Source organism: Mytilus edulis, chromosome 1, assembly GCF_963676685.1.
Source record: "Mytilus edulis chromosome 1, xbMytEdul2.2, whole genome shotgun sequence".
Lineage (NCBI taxonomy): Eukaryota > Metazoa > Mollusca > Bivalvia > Mytilida > Mytilidae > Mytilus > Mytilus edulis.
Window position 1 is genome coordinate 4,189,726 of NC_092344.1, and position 23,939 is coordinate 4,213,664.

The 23,939-nt window shown below is 38.1% G+C and overlaps 1 protein-coding gene and 1 long non-coding RNA gene across 2 annotated transcripts; both read right to left on the reverse strand.

Annotated features, from left to right (window-relative positions):
• Positions 1-4,999: 4,999 nt before the first annotated feature.
• On the reverse strand, positions 5,000-5,524 carry LOC139522178 (uncharacterized). Its single transcript, XR_011664356.1, has 2 exons — positions 5,338-5,524; positions 5,000-5,081 (listed from the first exon to the last, which is right to left on the reverse strand). It is a non-coding gene; the product is annotated as an uncharacterized lncRNA (long non-coding RNA).
• Positions 5,525-5,675: 151 nt separating this feature from the next.
• On the reverse strand, positions 5,676-9,566 carry LOC139506425 (uncharacterized). Its single transcript, XM_071295454.1, has one exon. The coding sequence runs from the start codon at positions 9,564-9,566 to the stop codon at positions 5,676-5,678; it is 3,891 nt and encodes a 1,296-aa protein (XP_071151555.1).
• Between the last annotated feature and the right edge of the window lie 14,373 nt (positions 9,567-23,939).

Sequence of the window (23,939 nt, forward strand, 5' to 3'; positions counted from 1 at the left end):
TAAAGTCCGAGTCAGCCTTTTCCCAATATTTTAAATCTCAAATATCTCGAGAAGGAGGTCCATGACCTATCATTATATTTAGCTAATCTTTATCCTTAATTTATGCTTCATTAGCTTATAGTATCAATTTCTTAATTTTTACCTAACCTCACCTAAGAACATCCTTAAGTGTTATCCCTTCTTTCATTGAGTTTCAATTAGGTCAACTGAATATGGTCTTGTTAGTTGAAAGAGGCTTTGAACTAGCTTTCAGTTCTGGTAACTACCAGCACTATTATCAATATTCTTTACTTTGTGTCATGTTTTTTTCCCTTATCTTGTTTTTTTGTTAAGCACCCATCTTCTCAAATATGCCCTTTCAAACTAGCTTTTACAATTTCTTTGAATGTTTTGCTGTTTAACCACTGTCCCAGGTTATCAGAAAGGTTTTGATTAACATTGGAGACAATAGGGTGTTTTGCTGTTTAACCACTGTCCCAGGTTATCAGGAAGGTTTTGATTAATATTGGAGACAATAGGGTGCTTTGCTGTTTAACCACTGTCCCTGGTTATCAGGAAGGTTTTGATTAACATTGGAGACAATAGGGTGTTTTGTTGTTTAACCACTGTCCAAGGTTATTAGGAAGGTTTTGATTAACATTGGAGACAATAGGGTGTTTTGCTGTTTAACCACTGTCCCAGGTTATCAGGAAGGTTTTGATTAATATTGGAGACAATAGGGTGCTTTGCTGTTTAACCACTGTCCCAGGTTATCAGTAAGGTTTTGATTAACATTGGAGACAATAGGGTGTTTTGCTGTTTAACCACTGTCCCAGGTTATCAGTAAGGTTTTGATTAACATTGGAGACAATAGGGTGTTTTGCTGTTTAACCACTGTCCCAGGTTATCAGGAAGGTTTTGATTAACATTGGAGACAATAGGGTGTTTTGCTGTTTAACCACTGTCCCAGGTTATCAGGAAGGTTTTGATTAACATTGGAGACAATAGGGTGTTTTGCTGTTTAACCACTGTCCCTGGTTATCAGTAAGGTTTTGATTAACATTGGAGACAATAGGGTGCTTTGCTGTTTAACCACTGTCCCAGGTTATCAGGAAGGTTTTGATTAACATTGGAGACAATAGGGTGTTTTGCTGTTTAACCACTGTCCCTGGTTATCAGGAAGGTTTTGATTAATATTGGAGACAATAGGGTGTTTTGCTGTTTAACCACTGTCCAAGGTTATTAGGAAGGTTTTGATTAACATTGGAGACAAAAGGGTGTTTTGCTGTTTAACCACTGTCCCAGGTTATCAGGAAGGTTTTGATTAATATTGGAGACAATAGGGTGTTTTGCTGTTTAACCACTGTCCAAGGTTATCAGTAAGGTTTTGATTAACATTGGAGAGAATAGGGTGTTTTGCTGTTTAACCACTGTCCCAGGTTATCAGGAAGGTTTTGATTAACATTGGAGACAATAGGGTGTTTTGCTGTTTAACCACTGTCCAAGGTTATCAGTAAGGTTTTGATTAACATTGGAGAGAATAGGGTGTTTTGCTGTTTAACCACTGTCCCTGGTTATCAGAAAGGTTTTGATTAAGATTGGAGACAATAGGGTGTTTTGCTGTTTAACCACTGTCCCAGGTTATCTTGAAGGTTTTGATTAATATTGGAGACAATAGGGTGTTTTGCTATTTAACCACTGTCCCAGGTTATCAGGAAGGTTTTGATTAATATTGGAGACAATAGGGTGTTTTGCTGTTTAACCACTGTCCCAGGTTATAAGTAAGGTTTTGATTAACATTGGAGACAATAGGGAGTTTTGCTGTTTAACCACTGTCCCTGGTTATCAGGAAGGTTTTGATTAACATTAGAGACAATAGGGTGTTTTGCTGTTTAACCACTGTCCCTGGTTATCAGGAAGGTTTTGATTAATATTGGAGACAATAGGGTGTTTTGCTGTTTAACCACTGTCCAAGGTTATCAGGAAGGTTTTGATTAACATTGGAGACAATAGGGTGTTTTGCTGTTTAACCACTGTCCCAGGTTATCAGGAAGGTTTTGATTAATATTGGAGACAATAGGGTGTTTTGCTGTTTAACCACTGTCCCTGGTTATAAGTAAGGTTTTGATTAACATTGGAGACAATAGGGTGCTTTGCTGTTCAACCACTGTCCAAGGTTATTAGGAAGGTTTTGATTAACATTGGAGACAATAGGGTGTTTTGCTGTTTAACCACTGTCCCAGGTTATCAGGAAGGTTTTGATTAACATTGGAGACAATAGGGTGTTTTGCTGTTTAACCACTGTCACAGGTTATCAGGAAGGTTTTGATTAACATTGGAGACAATAGGGTGTTTTGCTGTTTAACCACTGTCCCAGGTTATCAGGAAGGTTTTGATTAACATTGGAGACAATAGGGTGTTTTGCTGTTTAACCACTGTCCCTGGTTATCAGGAAGGTTTTGATTAACATTGGAGACAATAGGGTGTTTTGCTGTTTAACCACTGTCCCAGGTTATCAGGAAGGTTTTGATTAACATTGGAGACAATAGGGTGTTTTGCTGTTCAACCACTGTCCAAGGTTATCAGGAAGGTTTTGATTAACATTGGAGACAATAGGGTGTTTTGCTGTTTAACCACTGTCCAAGGTTATTAGGAAGGTTTTGATTAACATTGGAGACAATAGGGTGTTTTGCTGTTTAACCACTGTCCCAGGTTATTAGGAAGGTTTTGATTAACATTGGAGACAATAGGGTGTTTTGCTGTTTAACCACTGTCCCTGGTTATCAGGAAGGTTTTGATTAATATTGGAGACAATAGGGTGTTTTGCTGTTTAACCACTGTCCAAGGTTATCAGGAAGGTTTTGATTAACATTGGAGACAATAGGGTGTTTTGCTGTTTAACCACTGTCCCTGGTTATAAGTAAGGTTTTGATTAACATTGGAGACAATAGGGTGTTTTGCTGTTCAACCACTGTCCAAGGTTATTAGGAAGGTTTTGATTAACATTGGAGACAATAGGGTGTTTTGCTGTTTAACCACTGTCCCAGGTTATCAGGAAGGTTTTGATTAACATTGGAGACAATAGGGTGTTTTGCTGTTTAACCACTGTCACAGGTTATCAGGAAGGTTTTGATTAACATTGGAGACAATAGGGTGTTTTGCTGTTTAACCACTGTCCCAGGTTATCAGGAAGGTTTTGATTAACATTGGAGACAATAGGGTGTTTTGCTGTTTAACCACTGTCCCTGGTTATCAGGAAGGTTTTGATTAACATTGGAGACAATAGGGTGTTTTGCTGTTTAACCACTGTCCCAGGTTATCAGGAAGGTTTTGATTAACATTGGAGACAATAGGGTGTTTTGCTGTTCAACCACTGTCCAAGGTTATCAGGAAGGTTTTGATTAACATTGGAGACAATAGGGTGTTTTGCTGTTTAACCACTGTCCAAGGTTATTAGGAAGGTTTTGATTAACATTGGAGACAATAGGGTGTTTTGCTGTTTAACCACTGTCCGTGGTTATCAGGAAGGTTTTGATTAATATTGGAGACAATAGGGTGTTTTGCTGTTTAACCACTGTCCCAGGTTATCAGTAAGGTTTTGATTAACATTGGAGACAATAGGGTGTTTTGCTGTTTAACCACTGTCCGTGGTTATCAGGAAGGTTTTGATTAACATTGGAGACAATAGGGTGTTTTGCTGTTTAACCACTGTCCCAGGTTATCAGTAAGGTTTTGATTAACATTGGAGACAATAGGGTGTTTTGCTGTTTAACCACTGTCCCAGGTTATTAGGAAGGTTTTGATTAACATTGGAGACAATAGGGTGTTTTGCTGTTTAACCACTGTCCCTGGTTATCAGGAAGGTTTTGATTAATATTGGAGACAATAGGGTGTTTTGCTGTTTAACCACTGTCCAAGGTTATCAGGAAGGTTTTGATTAACATTGGAGACAATAGGGTGTTTTGCTGTTTAACCACTGTCACAGGTTATCAGTAAGGTTTTGATTAATATTGGAGACAATAGGGTGTTTTGCTGTTTAACCACTGTCTCAGGTTATAAGTAAGGTTTTGATTAACATTGGAGAGAATAGGGTGCTTTGCTGTTTAACCACTGTCCCTGGTTATCAGGAAGGTTTGATTAACATTGGAGACAATAGGGTGTTTTGCTGTTTAACCACTGTCCCAGGTTATCAGGAAGGTTTTGATTAATATTGGAGACAATAGGGTGTTTTGCTGTTCAACCACTGTCCAAGGTTATCAGGAAGGTTTTGATTAACATTGGAGACAATAGGGTGTTTTGCTGTTTAACCACTGTCCCTGGTTATCAGGAAGGTTTTGATTAACATTGGAGACACTAGGGTGTTTTGCTGTTTAACCACTGTCCCTGGTTATCAGGAAGGTTTTGATTAACATTGGAGACAAAAGGGTGTTTTGCTGTTTAACCACTGTCCCAGGTTATCAGGAAGGTTTTGATTAACATTGGAGACAATAGGGTGTTTTGCTGTTTAACCACTGTCCCAGGTTATAAGTAAGGTTTTGATTAACATTGGAGACAATAGGGTGTTTTGCTGTTTAACCACTGTCCCAGGTTATAAGTAAGGTTTTGATTAACATTGGAGACAATAGGGTGTTTTGCTGTTTAACCACTGTCCCAGGTTATCAGTAAGGTTTTGATTAACATTGGAGACAATAGGGTGTTTTGCTGTTTAACCACTGTCCCTGGTTATCAGTAAGGTTTTGATTAAGATTGGAGACAAAAGGGTGTTTTGCTGTTTAACCACTGTCCCAGGTTATCAGGAAGGTTTTGATTAACATTGGAGACAATAGGGTGTTTTGCTGTTTAACCACTGTCCCTGGTTATCAGGAAGGTTTTGATTAACATTGGAGACAAAAGGGTGTTTTGCTGTTTAACCACTGTCCCAGGTTATCAGGAAGGTTTTGATTAACATTGGAGACAATAGGGTGTGTAGCGGATCACATCATTCAGGCATCAAATTATACATAAGGCGATAACTCGAGTATGCGGTCTATAAGTATCTTTTATTTCTTCAAAATTACATTTAATTTTGGCTTCTTATACTTTATATCATATCAACCGATTCTCTACAATAAAATACAAATACACATTAACATACATCGTATTTGTCTTTTTGTAAAGTAAAAATATAACTTAAAACACGAATAGCATAATACTAATCAAACAATATGATTCACTTTCTTTCACTCTTCATAAGTAACTTGTTAAATTAAAAAGTTAATTAGAATAAATATTAATTTATATTTAAATACTTTTACAATTCTTAATATTTCTTCTTTAAATAAATATTGTTCTTAAAAATGTACATAAATTATCTCTTACCGATTATGATCTCTCTATAAAAATAACGATGTGTCTCCGAATATCAAATAATTTGTAATGAATAAAAACTAGACAACGTAACTAACGTACGTAAAAGGCTAAACGTCATAAAACTTTAAAAACGGGAAATATAACAATTCATAAGAGCGCAACGTTACATGTATGCGCAAATACCCAAAAATCGTATCTACAAATAAAATAAATAACTTCAGTAATAATAAATGAAGTAACCCAACAATTTGGAATTACATTTCAAATCTAACACTCCCCACCATGACATTTCTTAAAATTGTCATCACACAAAAAACTAATAAAATATCAATTAATTATTGTAAATTCTATTGAGAACATTCAAGTATGCATAATTTAGTTACTGGTCTTAAAAATTTTGACTCTTTTGTTTTGATCACACAACTACGTATAAGACTATCGCGGCTCCTAATGACCTCAATTACTCGGCCCAAGGGCCACTGTCCTCTCGACGTATGGTCATCTGCAACGATTACAATGTCGTCAATCTTTACATCTCGTTGTTCTCTTTGCCATTTATTTCTCTGTTGTAAAGTTGGCAAATATTCACGTAACCAACGTCTCCAGAATACATTGGCTAAGTATTGTATCTGCTTCCACCACCTTTTAGCATACACATCTTTCTCGTCAAACACCCCTTGCGGTATTGAAGTGTTGTTTTTCATTAGTAATAACATATTCGGTGTGAGAACTGGCAAATCTCGAGAATCATTACTGACTGCTGTTATCGGTCTATCATTGACGATTCTTTCGGCTTCAGCCATAAAGGTTAGTAACTGTTCATCGGTAAGCAGTTGTTCATTTGCAAGAGCTCTGAGAATTTTGCGTGTCGTACGAATCATTCTTTCCCATACACCACCACGATGACTAGCGTTTGGCGGATTGAAAGTCCAATTAATATCCTTGTGTGACATGTAACTGGATATTTTTGTTTTGTTCCATTGATCAATATATTTCCGAAGTTCCGATTCTCCACTGACAAGATTTGTCCCGTTATCACTATACACCTTTTCAGGTATGCCTCGCCTGCTCGTAAAACGTTGGAAAGCAGAAATAAAGGAATCTGTAGTCAAACTATGAGCTACTTCTATGTGAACAGCTCTTGTTGTCAGACATGTAAAAAGGCAACCGTATCTTTTAACGACTGAACGTCCAACTTTAACATTTAATGGACCAAAGTAGTCTATTCCAACAAAGGTAAATGGTGGTTTATCAGGAGTTTTCTGATCGTCTATAACAGAAGCCATCTTCTGAAAACAAAGCGGTGCTTGATATCGTCTACATCTTACACACCTGTTCAAAACTGTTCGGACAGTACTAGGTCCTTTTAAAATCCAATACTTTTCCCGTAATGATGCTAGCACTTGTGCCATTCCTGTATGACCATTTTGTTCATGAAACGACCTGATTATCAAAGTGGTCACGTGATGAGAATTTGGTATAATGACCGGACATTTGCTTAGTGACAAGTTGAGACGTCCCTTGACGCGCAATAACCCATCATGCATAACAGGATTTAAAGATGCTAAACGACTATCTTTCTTAACAGGATTTTGCTTTTCAATCATTTTGATTTCATTTAAGAATGATTCTTGTTGTACATGTATCAATATATACCTTGTTGCTTCCTGTAATTCATCAGCATTTAAGCTGTCTGTCTTTATTTCGTCGTCTCGTTTTAAGAAACGACGTATACAATATTTCTTGAAACGGATTAGCCATGCTACAGTCCGTTGTAATAATTGCCAGTTTGAAAAGAATGTAATTATATCGCGTATCGAATCAGTTGTAGTTGAGTTAATCATAACGACCCTTTTGATCTCAATGTCTTGCTCGTCTACCGTTGATACAGCTTTTGGTTTCGGCCATTCATACGAGTCTTTCAACAAGAATTCTGGTCCATGGAGCCAAAATTTGATCTGTTTATTTTCTGTTGCAAGAATGCCTCTAGATGCTATGTCGGCAGGATTTGATCTTGTATCTACATATCGCCACTGACCTGGTGATGTCAACTCGTGAATGCTGCTTAATCTGTTTGCAACAAATGTTTTAAAACGACGAGATTCATTCTTAATGTATCCAAGTACTATCATAGAGTCGGTCCAAAATACTACGCTGTCAATCTTAATCTCTAATTCGTCTCTAATTATTTCGTAAAGTTTGCAAGCAACAACGGCACCTGATAACTCTAGTCTGGGAATCGTTGTCTGTTTTAATGGCGCTAAACGAGATTTTCCCAGAATAAGTGAACAGTTCACTTTTCCATTAGTGTCTACTAGACGTAAGTAAGCGCATGCTCCATAACCAATTTCAGAACCATCGCTAAATATATGAAGTTGAGCATCAGATATTTCTTTCATGTCTTTTGTCTTGAAGCATCTAGGTATTGATATATTTTCAATTTCTGGCAGTGTCGATTTCCATTTTATCCATTCTTCTTCTTTTTCTTTTGGTATAGGATCGTCCCATCCAAGCTTAATTGGCTGTTTACTTAGATCTTGTAATATAATCTTCCCTTTTAAAATGATTGGCGCTATGAGTCCCAGTGGATCAAATATCGAACTTACCGTAGAAGTTATTCCGCGTCTTGTCAGCGGCTTCTCCTCGAGTTTGACTTTATATTTGATGGCATCATCATTTACGTCCCATATTACGCCTATTGCGCGATCGGTCGGCAAAGCTGTGTTTGACTTCAAAATTTCAACTGAAGGTGCTCGTTCCGAATTCGGTATTTCGTTTATAACGACTTTACTGTTACTTAACCACTTCGTTAATCGGAATCCACCACGTTTCATAATTTCTCGTAAATCCGTTGCAAGCTGAACGGCCCTTTCTTCCGTGTCCACTGACTTCAAGAGGTCGTCTACATAAAAGTTTCTCTCTACGGTTGATGCTATCTCTGTTTCAAATAACTCACCGTTGTCAATAGCTGTCTTTTTCAATGCGTATGCGGCACAACTGGGCGATGATGTTGCACCAAACAGATGAACCTGCATCTGGTAACATTTTGGCTGTACTTTTAAGTTTCCATTAGGCCACCATAAAAATCGTAAAGCATCACAGTCATCGTCTTTCACGCGGACTTGATGAAACATAGCCTCTATATCAGCAGCTAATGCAATGTGGTCTTGTCTAAATCTCATTAGAACTCCTACCAAGCTGTTCATAAAGTCTGGACCTTGTAATAATCGGCTATTTAGCGAAACATCTTTAAATTTGGCTGCACAGTCGAAGACTACTCTCACCTTTCCGGGTTTATGTTCATTTGTGACAGGGTGGTGTGGAAGGTACCATATGTGACTTGACTCATTACTTACATCAGTAACTTCTTTTGCATATCCTTTTTGTATATAATCACTTACCGTTGCTGTGTACATCTCATGCAGCTTCGGATCATGTGACAATTTGCGGTGTAATTGATTTAATCGAGCATGTGCTAAAGGCAAATTATTCGGCAATTTTACATTTTCATCCCGCCACGGTAATCCGAGTTTATAGTGTCCATCATCATAGGCTATTGTTGACTCCATTGTTTTCAAGGCGCGTTTATCCTCCAGAGACATGCATACTTTCTCCGTGCTAGGCTGATCGAGAAAATCAGTAGTCCAAAGTCGCTCTAACTGCTGCTGCAAAAGTACATTATCTGCATGCTCAAAATTGATGTTAACTACATCACTGGTGCTTGTGTTGTTGATTGGTCCTCTAACGATCCATCCTAAGCGTGTTCGTACGGCATATGGCTCATGACTACTTCCTGAACGCACTTCTATGGGAATATGTGCTTCTGGTGTATCGGTGCCTATTAGAAGCAGAACTTTATTGCTGCTTATTTCTGGTATATTTAAAATATCTGACAAGTGTTTAATACTCTTAATATCTTTATTATTTGCGGCTGAGTGTGTCGATATCGGTAGATTTTTAACTGACCATACCTTACTAAGTGTTATCGGACAGTTGCTGCCAACTGATTGTACATGTAAGTCAACCTCTTGACCTTCATGTCGGACTCGCTGTGCTGTTGCTGTTGTCATTTTAAATGTAACCGGTCTACTTTCGGTTTCTAGCATTTTTATCAAACGCTCGTCACATAACGTTTTATCCGCTCCATCATCAATCAAGGCATAAGTTTGACAAGTTTTTCCATTTGACCCTTTAACCTCGGCGGGTATAATTCCTAGACAATTCTTAATAACTGTCATGGTGGGGAGTGTTAGATTTGAAATGTAATTCCAAATTGTTGGGTTACTTCATTTATTATTACTGAAGTTATTTATTTTATTTGTAGATACGATTTTTGGGTATTTGCGCATACATGTAACGTTGCGCTCTTATGAATTGTTATATTTCCCTTTTTTAAAGTTTTATGACGTTTAGCCTTTTACGTACGTTAGTTACGTTGTCTAGTTTTTATTCATTACAAATTATTTGATATTCGGAGACACATCATAATTTTATAGAGAGATCATAATCGAGAATTGTAGCGGATCACATCATTCAGGCATCAAATTATACATAAGGCGATAACTCGAGTATGCGGTCTATAAGTATCTTTTATTTCTTCAAAATTACATTTAATTTTGGCTTCTTATACTTTATATCATATCAACCGATTCTCTACAATAAAATACAAATACACATTAACATACATCGTATTTGTCTTTTTGTAAAGTAAAAATATAACTTAAAACACGAATAGCATAATACTAATCAAACAATATGATTCACTTTCTTTCACTCTTCATAAGTAACTTGTTAAATTAAAAAGTTAATTAGAATAAATATTAATTTATATTTAAATACTTTTACAATTCTTAATATTTCTTCTTTAAATAAATATTGTTCTTAAAAATGTACATAAATTATCTCTTACCGATTGCTGTTTAACCACTGTCCCTGGTTATCAGGAAGGTTTTGATTAACATTGGAGACAAAAGGGTGTTTTGCTGTTTAACCACTGTCCCAGGTTATCAGGAAGGTTTTGATTAACATTGGAGACAATAGGGTGTTTTGCTGTTTAACCACTGTCCCAGGTTATAAGTAAGGTTTTGATTAACATTGGAGACAATAGGGTGTTTTGCTGTTTAACCACTGTCCCAGGTTATAAGTAAGGTTTTGATTAACATTGGAGACAATAGGGTGTTTTGCTGTTTAACCACTGTCCCTGGTTATCAGTAAGGTTTTGATTAAGATTGGAGACAATAGGGTGTTTTGCTGTTTAACCACTGTCCCAGGTTATAAGTAAGGTTTTGATTAACATTGGAGAGAATAGGGTGTTTTGCTGTTTTACCACTGTCCCAGGTTATCAGGAAGGTTTTGATTAATATTGGAGACAATAGGGTGTTTTGCTGTTTAACCACTGTCCCAGGTTATCAGGAAGGTTTTGATTAATATTGGAGACTATAGGGTGTTTTGCTGTTTAACCACTGTCCCAGGTTATCAAAAAGGTTTTGATTAACATTGGAGACAATAGGGTGTTTTGCTGTTTAACCACTGTCCCAGGTTATCAGAAAGGTTTTGATTAACATTGGAGACAATAGGGTGTTTTGCTGTTTAACCACTGTCCCTGGTTATAAGTAAGGTTTTGATTAACATTGGAGACAATAGGGTGTTTTGCTGTTTAACCACTGTCCCAGGTTATCAAGAAGGTTTTGATTAACATTGGAGAGAATAGGGTGTTTTGCTGTTTAACCACTGTCCCTGGTTATCAGGAAGGTTTTGATTAACATTGGAGACAATAGGGTGCTTTGCTGTTTAACCACTGCCCCAGGTTATCAGGAAGGTTTTGATTAATATTGGAGACAATAGGGTGTTTTGCTGTGTAACCACTGTCCCAGGTTATCAGGAAGGTTTTGATTAATATTGGAGACAATAGGGTGTTTTGCTGTTTAACCACTGTCCCAGGTTATCAAAAAGGTTTTTATTAACATTGGAGACAATAGGGTGTTTTGCTGTTTAACCACTGTCCCAGGTTATTAGGAAGGTTTTGATTAACATTGGAGACAATAGGGTGTTTTGCTGTTTAACCACTGTCCCAGGTTATCAGGAAGGTTTTGATTAACATTGGAGACAATAGGGTGTTTTGCTGTTTAACCACTGTCCCTGGTTATCAGGAAGGTTTTGATTAACATTGGAGACAATAGGGTGTTTTGCTGTTTAACCACTGTCCCAGGTTATCAGGAAGGTTTTGATTAACATTGGAGACAATAGGGTGTTTTGCTGTTCAACCACTGTCCAAGGTTATCAGGAAGGTTTTGATTAACATTGGAGACAATAGGGTGTTTTGCTGTTTAACCACTGTCCCTGGTTATCAGGAAGGTTTTGATTAATATTGGAGACAATAGGGTGTTTTGCTGTTTAACCACTGTCCAAGGTTATCAGGAAGGTTTTGATTAACATTGGAGACAATAGGGTGTTTTGCTGTTTAACCACTGTCACAGGTTATCAGTAAGGTTTTGATTAATATTGGAGACAATAGGGTGTTTTGCTGTTTAACCACTGTCTCAGGTTATAAGTAAGGTTTTGATTAACATTGGAGAGAATAGGGTGCTTTGCTGTTTAACCACTGTCCCTGGTTATCAGGAAGGTTTGATTAACATTGGAGACAATAGGGTGTTTTGCTGTTTAACCACTGTCCCAGGTTATCAGGAAGGTTTTGATTAATATTGGAGACAATAGGGTGTTTTGCTGTTCAACCACTGTCCAAGGTTATCAGGAAGGTTTTGATTAACATTGGAGACAATAGGGTGTTTTGCTGTTTAACCACTGTCCCTGGTTATCAGGAAGGTTTTGATTAACATTGGAGACAATAGGGTGTTTTGCTGTTTAACCACTGTCCCTGGTTATCAGGAAGGTTTTGATTAACATTGGAGACAAAAGGGTGTTTTGCTGTTTAACCACTGTCCCAGGTTATCAGGAAGGTTTTGATTAACATTGGAGACAATAGGGTGTTTTGCTGTTTAACCACTGTCCCAGGTTATTAGGAAGGTTTTGATTAACATTGGAGACAATAGGGTGTTTTGCTGTTTAACCACTGTCCCAGGTTATCAGGAAGGTTTTGATTAATATTGGAGACAATAGGGTGTTTTGCTGTTTAACCACTGTCCCAGGTTATAAGTAAGGTTTTGATTAACATTGGAGACAATAGGGTGTTTTGCTGTTTAACCACTGTCCCAGGTTATAAGTAAGGTTTTGATTAACATTGGAGACAATAGGGTGTTTTGCTGTTTAACCACTGTCCCAGGTTATCAGTAAGGTTTTGATTAACATTGGAGACAATAGGGTGTTTTGCTGTTTAACCACTGTCCCTGGTTATCAGTAAGGTTTTGATTAAGATTGGAGACAAAAGGGTGTTTTGCTGTTTAACCAATGTCCCAGGTTATCAGGAAGGTTTTGATTAACATTGGAGACAATAGGGTGTTTTGCTGTTTAACCACTGTCCCTGGTTATCAGGAAGGTTTTGATTAACATTGGAGACAAAAGGGTGTTTTGCTGTTTAACCACTGTCCCAGGTTATCAGGAAGGTTTTGATTAACATTGGAGACAATAGGGTGTTTTGCTGTTTAACCACTGTCCCTGGTTATCAGGAAGGTTTTGATTAACATTGGAGACAAAAGGGTGTTTTGCTGTTTAACCACTGTCCCAGGTTATCAGGAAGGTTTTGATTAACATTGGAGACAATAGGGTGTTTTGCTGTTTAACCACTGTCCCAGGTTATAAGTAAGGTTTTGATTAACATTGGAGACAATAGGGTGTTTTGCTGTTTAACCACTGTCCCAGGTTATCAGGAAGGTTTTGATTAACATTGGAGACAATAGGGTGTTTTGCTGTTTAACCACTGTCCCAGGTTATCAGGAAGGTTTTGATTAATATTGGAGACAATAGGGTGTTTTGCTGTTCAACCACTGTCCAAGGTTATCAGGAAGGTTTTGATTAACATTGGAGACAATAGGGTGTTTTGCTGTTTAACCACTGTCCCTGGTTATCAGGAAGGTTTTGATTAACATTGGAGACAATAGGGTGTTTTGCTGTTTAACCACTGTCCCTGGTTATCAGGAAGGTTTTGATTAACATTGGAGACAAAAGGGTGTTTTGCTGTTTAACCACTGTCCCAGGTTATCAGGAAGGTTTTGATTAACATTGGAGACAATAGGGTGTTTTGCTGTTTAACCACTGTCCCAGGTTATTAGGAAGGTTTTGATTAACATTGGAGACAATAGGGTGTTTTGCTGTTTAACCACTGTCCCAGGTTATCAGGAAGGTTTTGATTAATATTGGAGACAATAGGGTGTTTTGCTGTTTAACCACTGTCCCAGGTTATCAAAAAGGTTTTTATTAACATTGGAGACAATAGGGTGTTTTGCTGTTTAACCACTGTCCCAGGTTATTAGGAAGGTTTTGATTAACATTGGAGACAATAGGGTGTTTTGCTGTTTAACCACTGTCTCAGGTTATCAGTAAGGTTTTGATTAACATTGGAGACAATAGGGTGCTTTGCTGTTTAACCACTGTCCCTGGTTATCAGGAAGGTTTTGATTAACATTGGAGACAATAGGGTGTTTTGCTGTTTAACCACTGTCCCTGGTTATCAGGAAGGTTTTGATTAACATTGGAGACAATAGGGTGTTTTGCTGTTTAACCACTGTCCAAGGTTATCAGTAAGGTTTTGATTAACATTGGAGAGAATAGGGTGTTTTGCTGTTTAACCACTGTCCCAGGTTATCAGGAAGGTTTTGATTAACATTGGAGACAATAGGGTGTTTTGCTGTTCAACCACTGTCCAAGGTTATCAGGAAGGTTTTGATTAACATTGGAGACAATAGGGTGTGTTGCTGTTTAACCACTGTCCCAGGTTATCAGGAAGGTTTTGATTAATATTGGAGACAATAGGGTGTTTTGCTGTTTAACCACTGTCCCAGGTTATCAGGAAGGTTTTGATTAATATTGGAGACAATAGGGTGTTTTGCTATTTAACCACTGTCCCAGGTTATCAAAAAGGTTTTTATTAACATTGGAGACAATAGGGTGTTTTGCTGTTTAACCACTGTCCCAGGTTATTAGGAAGGTTTTGATTAACATTGGAGACAATAGGGTGTTTTGCTGTTTAACCACTGTCTCAGGTTATCAGGAAGGTTTTGATTAACATTGGAGAGAATAGGGTGTTTTGCTGTTTTACCACTGTCCCAGGTTATCAGGAAGGTTTTGATTAATATTGGAGACAATAGGGTGTTTTGCTGTTTAACCACTGTCCCAGGTTATCAGGAAGGTTTTGATTAATATTGGAGACTATAGGGTGTTTTGCTGTTTAACCACTGTCCCAGGTTATCAAAAAGGTTTTGATTAACATTGGAGACAATAGGGTGTTTTGCTGTTTAACCACTGTCCCAGGTTATCAGAAAGGTTTTGATTAACATTGGAGACAATAGGGTGTTTTGCTGTTTAACCACTGCCCCAGGTTATCAGGAAGGTTTTGATTAATATTGGAGACAATAGGGTGTTTTGCTGTGTAACCACTGTCCAAGGTTATCAGGAAGGTTTTGATTAATATTGGAGACAATAGGGTGTTTTGCTGTTTAACCACTGTCACAGGTTATCAGGAAGGTTTTGATTAACATTGGAGACAATAGGGTGTTTTGCTGTTTAACCACTGTCCCAGGTTATCAGGAAGGTTTTTATTAATATTGGAGACAATAGGGTGTTTTGCTGTTTAACCACTGTCCCAGGTTATCAAAAAGGTTTTTATTAACATTGGAGACAATAGGGTGTTTTGCTGTTTAACCACTGTCCCAGGTTATTAGGAAGGTTTTGATTAACATTGGAGACAATAGGGTGTTTTGCTGTTTAACCACTGTCTCAGGTTATCAGTAAGGTTTTGATTAACATTGGAGACAATAGGGTGCTTTGCTGTTTAACCACTGTCCCTGGTTATCAGGAAGGTTTTGATTAACATTGGAGACAATAGGGTGTTTTGCTGTTTAACCACTGTCCCTGGTTATCAGGAAGGTTTTGATTAACATTGGAGACAATAGGGTGTTTTGCTGTTTAACCACTGTCCAAGGTTATCAGTAAGGTTTTGATTAACATTGGAGAGAATAGGGTGTTTTGCTGTTTAACCACTGTCCCAGGTTATCAGGAAGGTTTTGATTAACATTGGAGACAATAGGGTGTTTTGCTGTTCAACCACTGTCCAAGGTTATCAGGAAGGTTTTGATTAACATTGGAGACAATAGGGTGTGTTGCTGTTTAACCACTGTCCCAGGTTATCAGGAAGGTTTTGATTAATATTGGAGACAATAGGGTGTTTTGCTGTTTAACCACTGTCCCAGGTTATCAGGAAGGTTTTGATTAATATTGGAGACAATAGGGTGTTTTGCTATTTAACCACTGTCCCAGGTTATCAAAAAGGTTTTTATTAACATTGGAGACAATAGGGTGTTTTGCTGTTTAACCACTGTCCCAGGTTATTAGGAAGGTTTTGATTAACATTGGAGACAATAGGGTGTTTTGCTGTTTAACCACTGTCTCAGGTTATCAGGAAGGTTTTGATTAACATTGGAGACAATAGGGTGCTTTGCTGTTTAACCACTGTCCAAGGTTATCAGAAAGGTTTTGATTAATATTGGAGACAAAAGGGTGTTTTGCTGTTCAACCACTGTCCAAGGTTATCAGGAAGGTTTTGATTAACATTGGAGACAATAGGGTGTTTTGCTGTTCAACCACTGTCCCAGGTTATAAGTAAGGTTTTGATTAACATTGGAGACAATAGGGTGTTTTGCTGTTTAAATACTGTCCCTGGTTATCAGGAAGGTTTTGATTAACATTGGAGACAATAGGGTGTTTTGCTGTTCAACCACTGTCCAAGGTTATCAGGAAGGTTTTGATTAACATTGGAGACAATAGGGTGTTTTGCTGTTTAACCACTGTCCAAGGTTATCAGTAAGGTTTTGATTAACATTGGAGACAATAGGGTGCTTTGCTGTTTAACCACTGTCCCAGGTTATCAGGAAGGTTTTGATTAACATTGGAGACAATAGGGTGCTTTGCTGTTTAACCACTGTCCCTGGTTTTCAGGAAGGTTTTGATTAACATTGGAGACAATAGGGTGTTTTGCTGTTTAACCACTGTCCAAGGTTATCAGTAAGGTTTTGATTAACATTGGAGACAATAGGGTGCTTTGCTGTTTAACCACTGTCCCAGGTTATAAGTAAGGTTTTGATTAACATTGGAGACAATAGGGTGTTTTGCTGTTTAACCACTGTCCCTGGTTATCAGTAAGGTTTTGATTAACATTGGAGACAATAGGGTGCTTTGCTGTTTAACCACTGTCCCTGGTTATCAGGAAGGTTTTGATTAACATTGGAGACAATAGGGTGTTTTGCTGTTCAACCACTGTCCAAGGTTATCAGGAAGGTTTTGATTAACATTGGAGACAATAGGGTGTTTTGCTGTTTAACCACTGTCCCTGGTTATCAGGAAGGTTTTGATTAACATTGGAGACAATAGGGTGTTTTGCTGTTTAACCACTGTCCCTGGTTATCAGGAAGGTTTTGATTAACATTGGAGACAATAGGGTGTTTTGCTGTTTAACCACTGTCCAAGGTTATCAGTAAGGTTTTGATTAACATTGGAGAGAATAGGGTGTTTTGCTGTTTAACCACTGTCCCAGGTTATCAGAAAGGTTTTGATTAACATTGGAGACAAAAGGGTGTTTTGCTGTTTAACCACTGTCCAAGGTTATTAGGAAGGTTTTGATTAACATTGGAGACAATAGGGTGTTTTGCTGTTTAACCACTGTCCAAGGTTATTAGGAAGGTTTTGATTAACATTGGAGACAATAGGGTGTTTTGCTGTTTAACCACTGTCCCAGGTTATCAGGAAGGTTTTGATTAACATTGGAGAGAATAGGGTGTTTTGCTGTTTAACCACTGTCCCAGGTTATCAGAAAGGTTTTGATTAACATTGGAGACAATAGGGTGTTTTGCTGTTTAACCACTGTCCAAGGTTATTAGGAAGGTTTTGATTAACATTGGAGACAATAGGGTGTTTTGCTGTTTAACCACTGTCCCAGGTTATCAGGAAGGTTTTGATTAACATTGGAGACAATAGGGTGTTTTGCTGTTCAACCACTGTCCAAGGTTATCAGGAAGGTTTTGATTAACATTGGAGACAATAGGGTGTGTTGCTGTTTAACCACTGTCCCAGGTTATCAGTAAGGTTTTGATTAATATTGGAGACAATAGGGTGTTTTGCTGTTTAACCACTGTCCCTGGTTATCAGTAAGGTTTTGATTAACATTGGAGACAATAGGGTGTTTTGCTGTTTAACCACTGTCCCAGGTTATTAGGAAGGTTTTGATTAACATTGGAGACAATAGGGTGTTTTGCTGTTTAACCACTGTCCCTGGTTATCAGGAAGGTTTTGATTAACATTGGAGACAATAGGGTGTTTTGCTGTTCAACCACTGTCCAAGGTTATCAGGAAGGTTTTGATTAACATTGGAGACAATAGGGTGTTTTGCTGTTTAACCACTGTCCCAGGTTATCAGGAAGGTTTTGATTAACATTGGAGACAATAGGGTGCTTTGCTGTTTAACCACTGTCCCTGGTTATCAGGAAGGTTTTGATTAACATTGGAGACAATAGGGTGCTTTGCTGTTTAACCACTGTCCAAGGTTATTAGGAAGGTTTTGATTAATATTGGAGACAATAGGGTGTTTTGCTGTTTAACCACTGTCCAAGGTTATTAGGAAGGTTTTGATTAACATTGGAGACAATAGGGTGTTTTGCTGTTCAACCACTGTCCAAGGTTATCAGGAAGGTTTTGATTAACATTGGAGACAATAGGGTGTTTTGCTGTTTAACCACTGTCCCTGGTTATCAGGAAGGTTTTGATTAACATTGGAGACAATAGGGTGTTTTGCTGTTTAACCACTGTCCCTGGTTATCAGGAAGGTTTTGATTAACATTGGAGACAATAGGGTGTTTTGCTGTTTAACCACTGTCCCTGGTTATCAGGAAGGTTTTGATTAACATTGGAGACAATAGGGTGTTTTGCTGTTTAACCACTGTCCCAGGTTATCAGTAAGGTTTTGATTAACATTGGAGACAATAGGGTGTTTTGCTGTTCAACCACTGTCCAAGGTTATCAGGAAGGTTTTGATTAACATTGGAGACAATAGGGTGTTTTGCTGTTTAACCACTGTCCCAGGTTATCAGTAAGGTTTTGATTAACATTGGAGACAATAGGGTGTTTTGCTGTTTAACCACTGTCCAAGGTTATCAAGAAGGTTTTAATTAATATTGGAGACAATAGGGTGTTTTGCTATTTAACCACTGTCCCAGGTTATCAGGAAGGTTTTGATTAACATTGGACACAATAGGGTGTTTTGCTGTTTAACCACTGTCCCAGGTTATCAGGAAGGTTTTGATTAACATTGGAGACAATAGGGTGCTTTGCTGTTTAACCACTGTCCCAGGTTATCAGGAAGGTTTTGATTAACATTGGAGACAATAGGGTGCTTTGCTGTTTAACCACTGTCCCAGGTTATCAGGAAGGTTTTGATTAACATTGGAGACAATAGGGTGCTTTGCTGTTTAACCACTGTCCAAGGTTATCAGGAAGGTTTTGATTAACATTGGAGACAATAGGGTGTTTTGCTGTTTAACCACTGTCCAAGGTTATCAGGAAGGTTTTGATTAACATTGGAGACAATAGGGTGTTTTGCTGTTTAACCACTGTCCAAGGTTATCAAGAAGGTTTTAATTAATATTGGAGACAATAGGGTGTTTTGCTATTTAACCACTGTCCCAGGTTATCAGGAAGGTTTTGATTAACATTGGACACAATAGGGTGTTTTGCTGTTTAACCACTGTCCCAGGTTATCAGGAAGGTTTTGATTAACATTGGAGACAATAGGGTGCTTTGCTGTTTAACCACTGTCCCAGGTTATCAGGAAGGTTTTGATTAACATTGGAGACAATAGGGGGCTTTGCTGTTTAACCACTGTCCAAGGTTATTAGGAAGGTTTTGATTAACATTGGAGACAATAGGGTGTTTTGCTGTTTAACCACTGTCCAAGGTTATTAGGAAGGTTTTGATTAACATTGGAGACAATAGGGTGTTTTGCTGTTTAACCACTGTCCAAGGTTATCAGGAAGGTTTTGATTAACATTGGAGACAATAGGGTGTTTTGCTGTTTAACCACTGTCCCAGGTTATCAGTAAGGTTTTGATTAACATTGGAGACAATAGGGTGTTTTGCTGTTTAACCACTGTCCAAGGTTATTAGGAAGGTTTTGATTAACATTGGAGACAATAGGGTGCTTTGCTGTTTAACCACTGTCCAAGGTTATTAGGAAGGTTTTGATTAACATTGGAGACAATAGGGTGTTTTGCTGTTTAACCACTGTCCAAGGTTATTAGGAAGGTTTTGATTAACATTGGAGACAATAGGGTGTTTTGCTGTTTAACCACTGTCCCAGGTTATCAGTAAGGTTTTGATTAACATTGGAGACAATAGGGTGTTTTGCTGTTTAACCACTGTCCCAGGTTATCAGTAAGGTTTTGATTAATATTGGAGACAATAGGGTGTTTTGCTGTTCAACCACTGTCCAAGGTTATCAGGAAGGTTTTGATTAACATTGGAGACAATAGGGTGTTTTGCTGTTTAACCACTGTCCCTGGTTATCAGGAAGGTTTTGATTAACATTGGAGACAATAGGGTGTTTTGCTGTTTAACCACTGTCCCTGGTTATCAGGAAGGTTTTGATTAACATTGGAGACAATAGGGTGTTTTGCTGTTTAACCACTGTCCAAGGTTATCAGGAAGGTTTTGATTAACATTGGAGAGAATAGGGTGTTTTGCTGTTTAACCACTGTCCCAGGTTATCAGGAAGGTTTTGATTAACATTGGAGACAATAGGGTGTTTTGCTGTTCAACCACTGTCCAAGGTTATCAGGAAGGTTTTGATTAACATTGGAGACAATCGGGTGTGTTGCTGTTTAACCACTGTCCCAGGTTATCAGGAAGGTTTTGATTAATATTGGAGACAATAGGGTGTTTTGCTGTTTAACCACTGTCACAGGTTATCAGTAAGGTTTTGATTAATATTGGAGACAATAGGGTGTTTTGCTGTTTAACCACTGTCCCTGGTTATCAGTAAGGTTTTGATTAACATTGGAGACAATAGGGTGTTTTGCTGTTTAACCACTGTCCCAGGTTATTAGGAAGGTTTTGATTAACATTGGAGACAATAGGGTGTTTTGCTGTTTAACCACTGTCCCTGGTTATCAGAAAGGTTTTGATTAATATTGGAGACAAAAGGGTGTTTTGCTGTTTAACCAGTGTCCCTGGTTATCAGGAAGGTTTTGATTAATATTGGAGACAATAGGGTGTTTTGCTGTTTAACCACTGTCCCAGGTTATCAGGAAGGTTTTGATTAATATTGGAGACAATAGGTTGTTTTGCTGTTTAACCACTGTCCCTGGTTATCAGTAAGGTTTTGATTAATATTGGAGACAATAGGGTGTTTTGCTGTTTAACCACTGTCCCAGGTTATCAGAAAGGTTTTGATTAATATTGGAGACAAAAGGGTGTTTTGCTGTTTAACCACTGTCCCTGGTTATCAGTAAGGTTTTGATTAACATTGGAGACAATAGGGTGTTTTGCTGTTTAACCACTGTCCCAGGTTATTAGGAAGGTTTTGATTAACATTGGAGACAATAGGGTGTTTTGCTGTTTAACCACTGTCCCTGGTTATCAGGAAGGTTTTGATTAACATTGGAGACAATAGGGTGTTTTGCTGTTTAACCACTGTCCCAGGTTATCAGTAAGGTTTTGATTAAGATTGGAGACAATAGGGTGTTTTGCTGTTTAACCACTGTCCCAGGTTATAAGTAAGGTTTTGATTAACATTGGAGAGAATAGGGTGTTTTGCTGTTTTACCACTGTCCCAGGTTATCAGGAAGGTTTTGATTAATATTGGAGACAATAGGGTGTTTTGCTGTTTAACCACTGTCCCAGGTTATCAGAAAGGTTTTGATTAACATTGGAGACAATAGGGTGTTTTGCTGTTTAACCATTGTCCAAGGTTATCAGGAAGGTTTTGATTAACATTGGAGACAATAGGGTGTTTTGCTGTTTAACCACTGTCCCAGGTTATCAGTAAAGTTTTGATTAACATTGGAGACAATAGGGTGTTTTGCTGTTTAACCACTGTCACAGGTTATCAGAAAGGTTTTGATTAATATTGGAGACAATAGGGTGTTTTGCTGTTTAACCACTGTCCCAGGTTATCAGGAAGGTTTTGATTAACATTGGAGACAAAAGGGTGTTTTGCTGTTTAACCACTGTCCCTGGTTATCAGGAAGGTTTTGATTAATATTGGAGACAATAGGGTGTTTTGCTGTTTAACCACTGTCCCAGGTTATCAGTAAGGTTTTGATTAACATTGGAGACAATAGGGTGTTTTGCTGTTTAACCACTGTCCCAGGTTATCAGAAAGGTTTTGATTAACATTGCCATGGAGACAATAGGGTGTTTTGCTGTTTAACCACTGTCCCAGGTTATCAGAAAGGTTTTGATTAACATTGCCATGGAGACAATAGGGTGTTTTGCTGTTTAACCACTGTCCCAGGTTATCAGGAAGATTTTGATTAACATTGCCATGGAGACAATAGGGTGTTTTGCTGTTTAACCACTGTCCCAGGTTATCAGGAAGGTTTTGATTAATATTGGAGACAATAGGGTGTTTTGCTGTTTAACCACTGTCCCAGGTTATAAGTAAAGTTTTGATTAACATTGGAGACAATAGGGTGTTTTGCTGTTTAACCACTGTCCCAGGTTATCAGGAAGGTTTTGATTAACATTGCCATGGAGACAATAGGGTGTTTTGCTGTTTAACCACTGTCCCAGGTTATCAGGAAGGTTTTGATTAATATTGGAGACAATAGGGTGTTTTGCTGTTTAACCACTTTCCCAGGTTATAAGGAAGGTTTTGATTAACATTGGAGACAATAGGGTGTTTTGCTGTTTAACCACTGTCCCTGGTTATCAGGAAGGTTTTGATTAACATTGGAGACAATAGGGTGTTTTGCTATTTAACCACTGTCCCAGGTTATCAGGAAGGTTTTGATTAACATTGGAGACAATAGGGTGTTTTGCTGTTTAACCACTGTCCAAGGTTATTAGGAAGGTTTTGATTAACATTGGAGACAATAGGGTGTTTTGCTGTTTAACCACTGTCCCAGGTTATCAGGAAGGTTTTGATTAACATTGGAGACAATAGGGTGTTTTGCTGTTCAACCACTGTCCAAGGTTATCAGGAAGGTTTTGATTAACATTGGAGACAATAGGGTGTGTTGCTGTTTAACCACTGTCCCAGGTTATCAGTAAGGTTTTGATTAATATTGGAGACAATAGGGTGTTTTGCTGTTTAACCACTGTCCCTGGTTATCAGTAAGGTTTTGATTAACATTGGAGACAATAGGGTGTTTTGCTGTTTAACCACTGTCCCAGGTTATTAGGAAGGTTTTGATTAACATTGGAGACAATAGGGTGTTTTGCTGTTTAACCACTGTCCCTGGTTATCAGGAAGGTTGTGATTAACATTGGAGACAATAGGGTGTTTTGCTGTTCAACCACTGTCCAAGGTTATCAGTAAGGTTTTGATTAACATTGGAGACAATAGGGTGTTTTGCTGTTTAACCACTGTCCCAGGTTATCAGGAAGGTTTTGATTAACATTGGAGACAATAGGGTGCTTTGCTGTTTAACCACTGTCCCTGGTTATCAGGAAGGTTTTGATTAACATTGGAGACAATAGGGTGCTTTGCTGTTTAACCACTGTCCAAGGTTATTAGGAAGGTTTTGATTAATATTGGAGACAATAGGGTGTTTTGCTGTTTAACCACTGTCCAAGGTTATTAGGAAGGTTTTGATTAACATTGGAGACAATAGGGTGTTTTGCTGTTCAACCACTGTCCAAGGTTATCAGGAAGGTTTTGATTAACATTGGAGACAATAGGGTGTTTTGCTGTTTAACCACTGTCCCTGGTTATCAGGAAGGTTTTGATTAACATTGGAGACAATAGGGTGTTTTGCTGTTTAACCACTGTCCCTGGTTATCAGGAAGGTTTTGATTAACATTGGAGACAATAGGGTGTTTTGCTGTTTAACCACTGTCCCTGGTTATCAGGAAGGTTTTGATTAACATTGGAGACAATAGGGTGTTTTGCTGTTTAACCACTGTCCCAGGTTATCAGTAAGGTTTTGATTAACATTGGAGACAATAGGGTGTTTTGCTGTTCAACCACTGTCCAAGGTTATCAGGAAGGTTTTGATTAACATTGGAGACAATAGGGTGTTTTGCTGTTTAACCACTGTCCCAGGTTATCAGTAAGGTTTTGATTAACATTGGAGACAATAGGGTGTTTTGCTGTTTAACCACTGTCCAAGGTTATCAAGAAGGTTTTAATTAATATTGGAGACAATAGGGTGTTTTGCTATTTAACCACTGTCCCAGGTTATCAGGAAGGTTTTGATTAACATTGGACACAATAGGGTGTTTTGCTGTTTAAC

Excerpts from the sequence above, each read along its gene's own strand:
- LOC139506425 (XM_071295454.1), bottom strand. The coding sequence starts at position 9,566 with ATGACAGTTATTAAGAATTGTCTAGGAATTATACCCGCCGAGGTTAAA.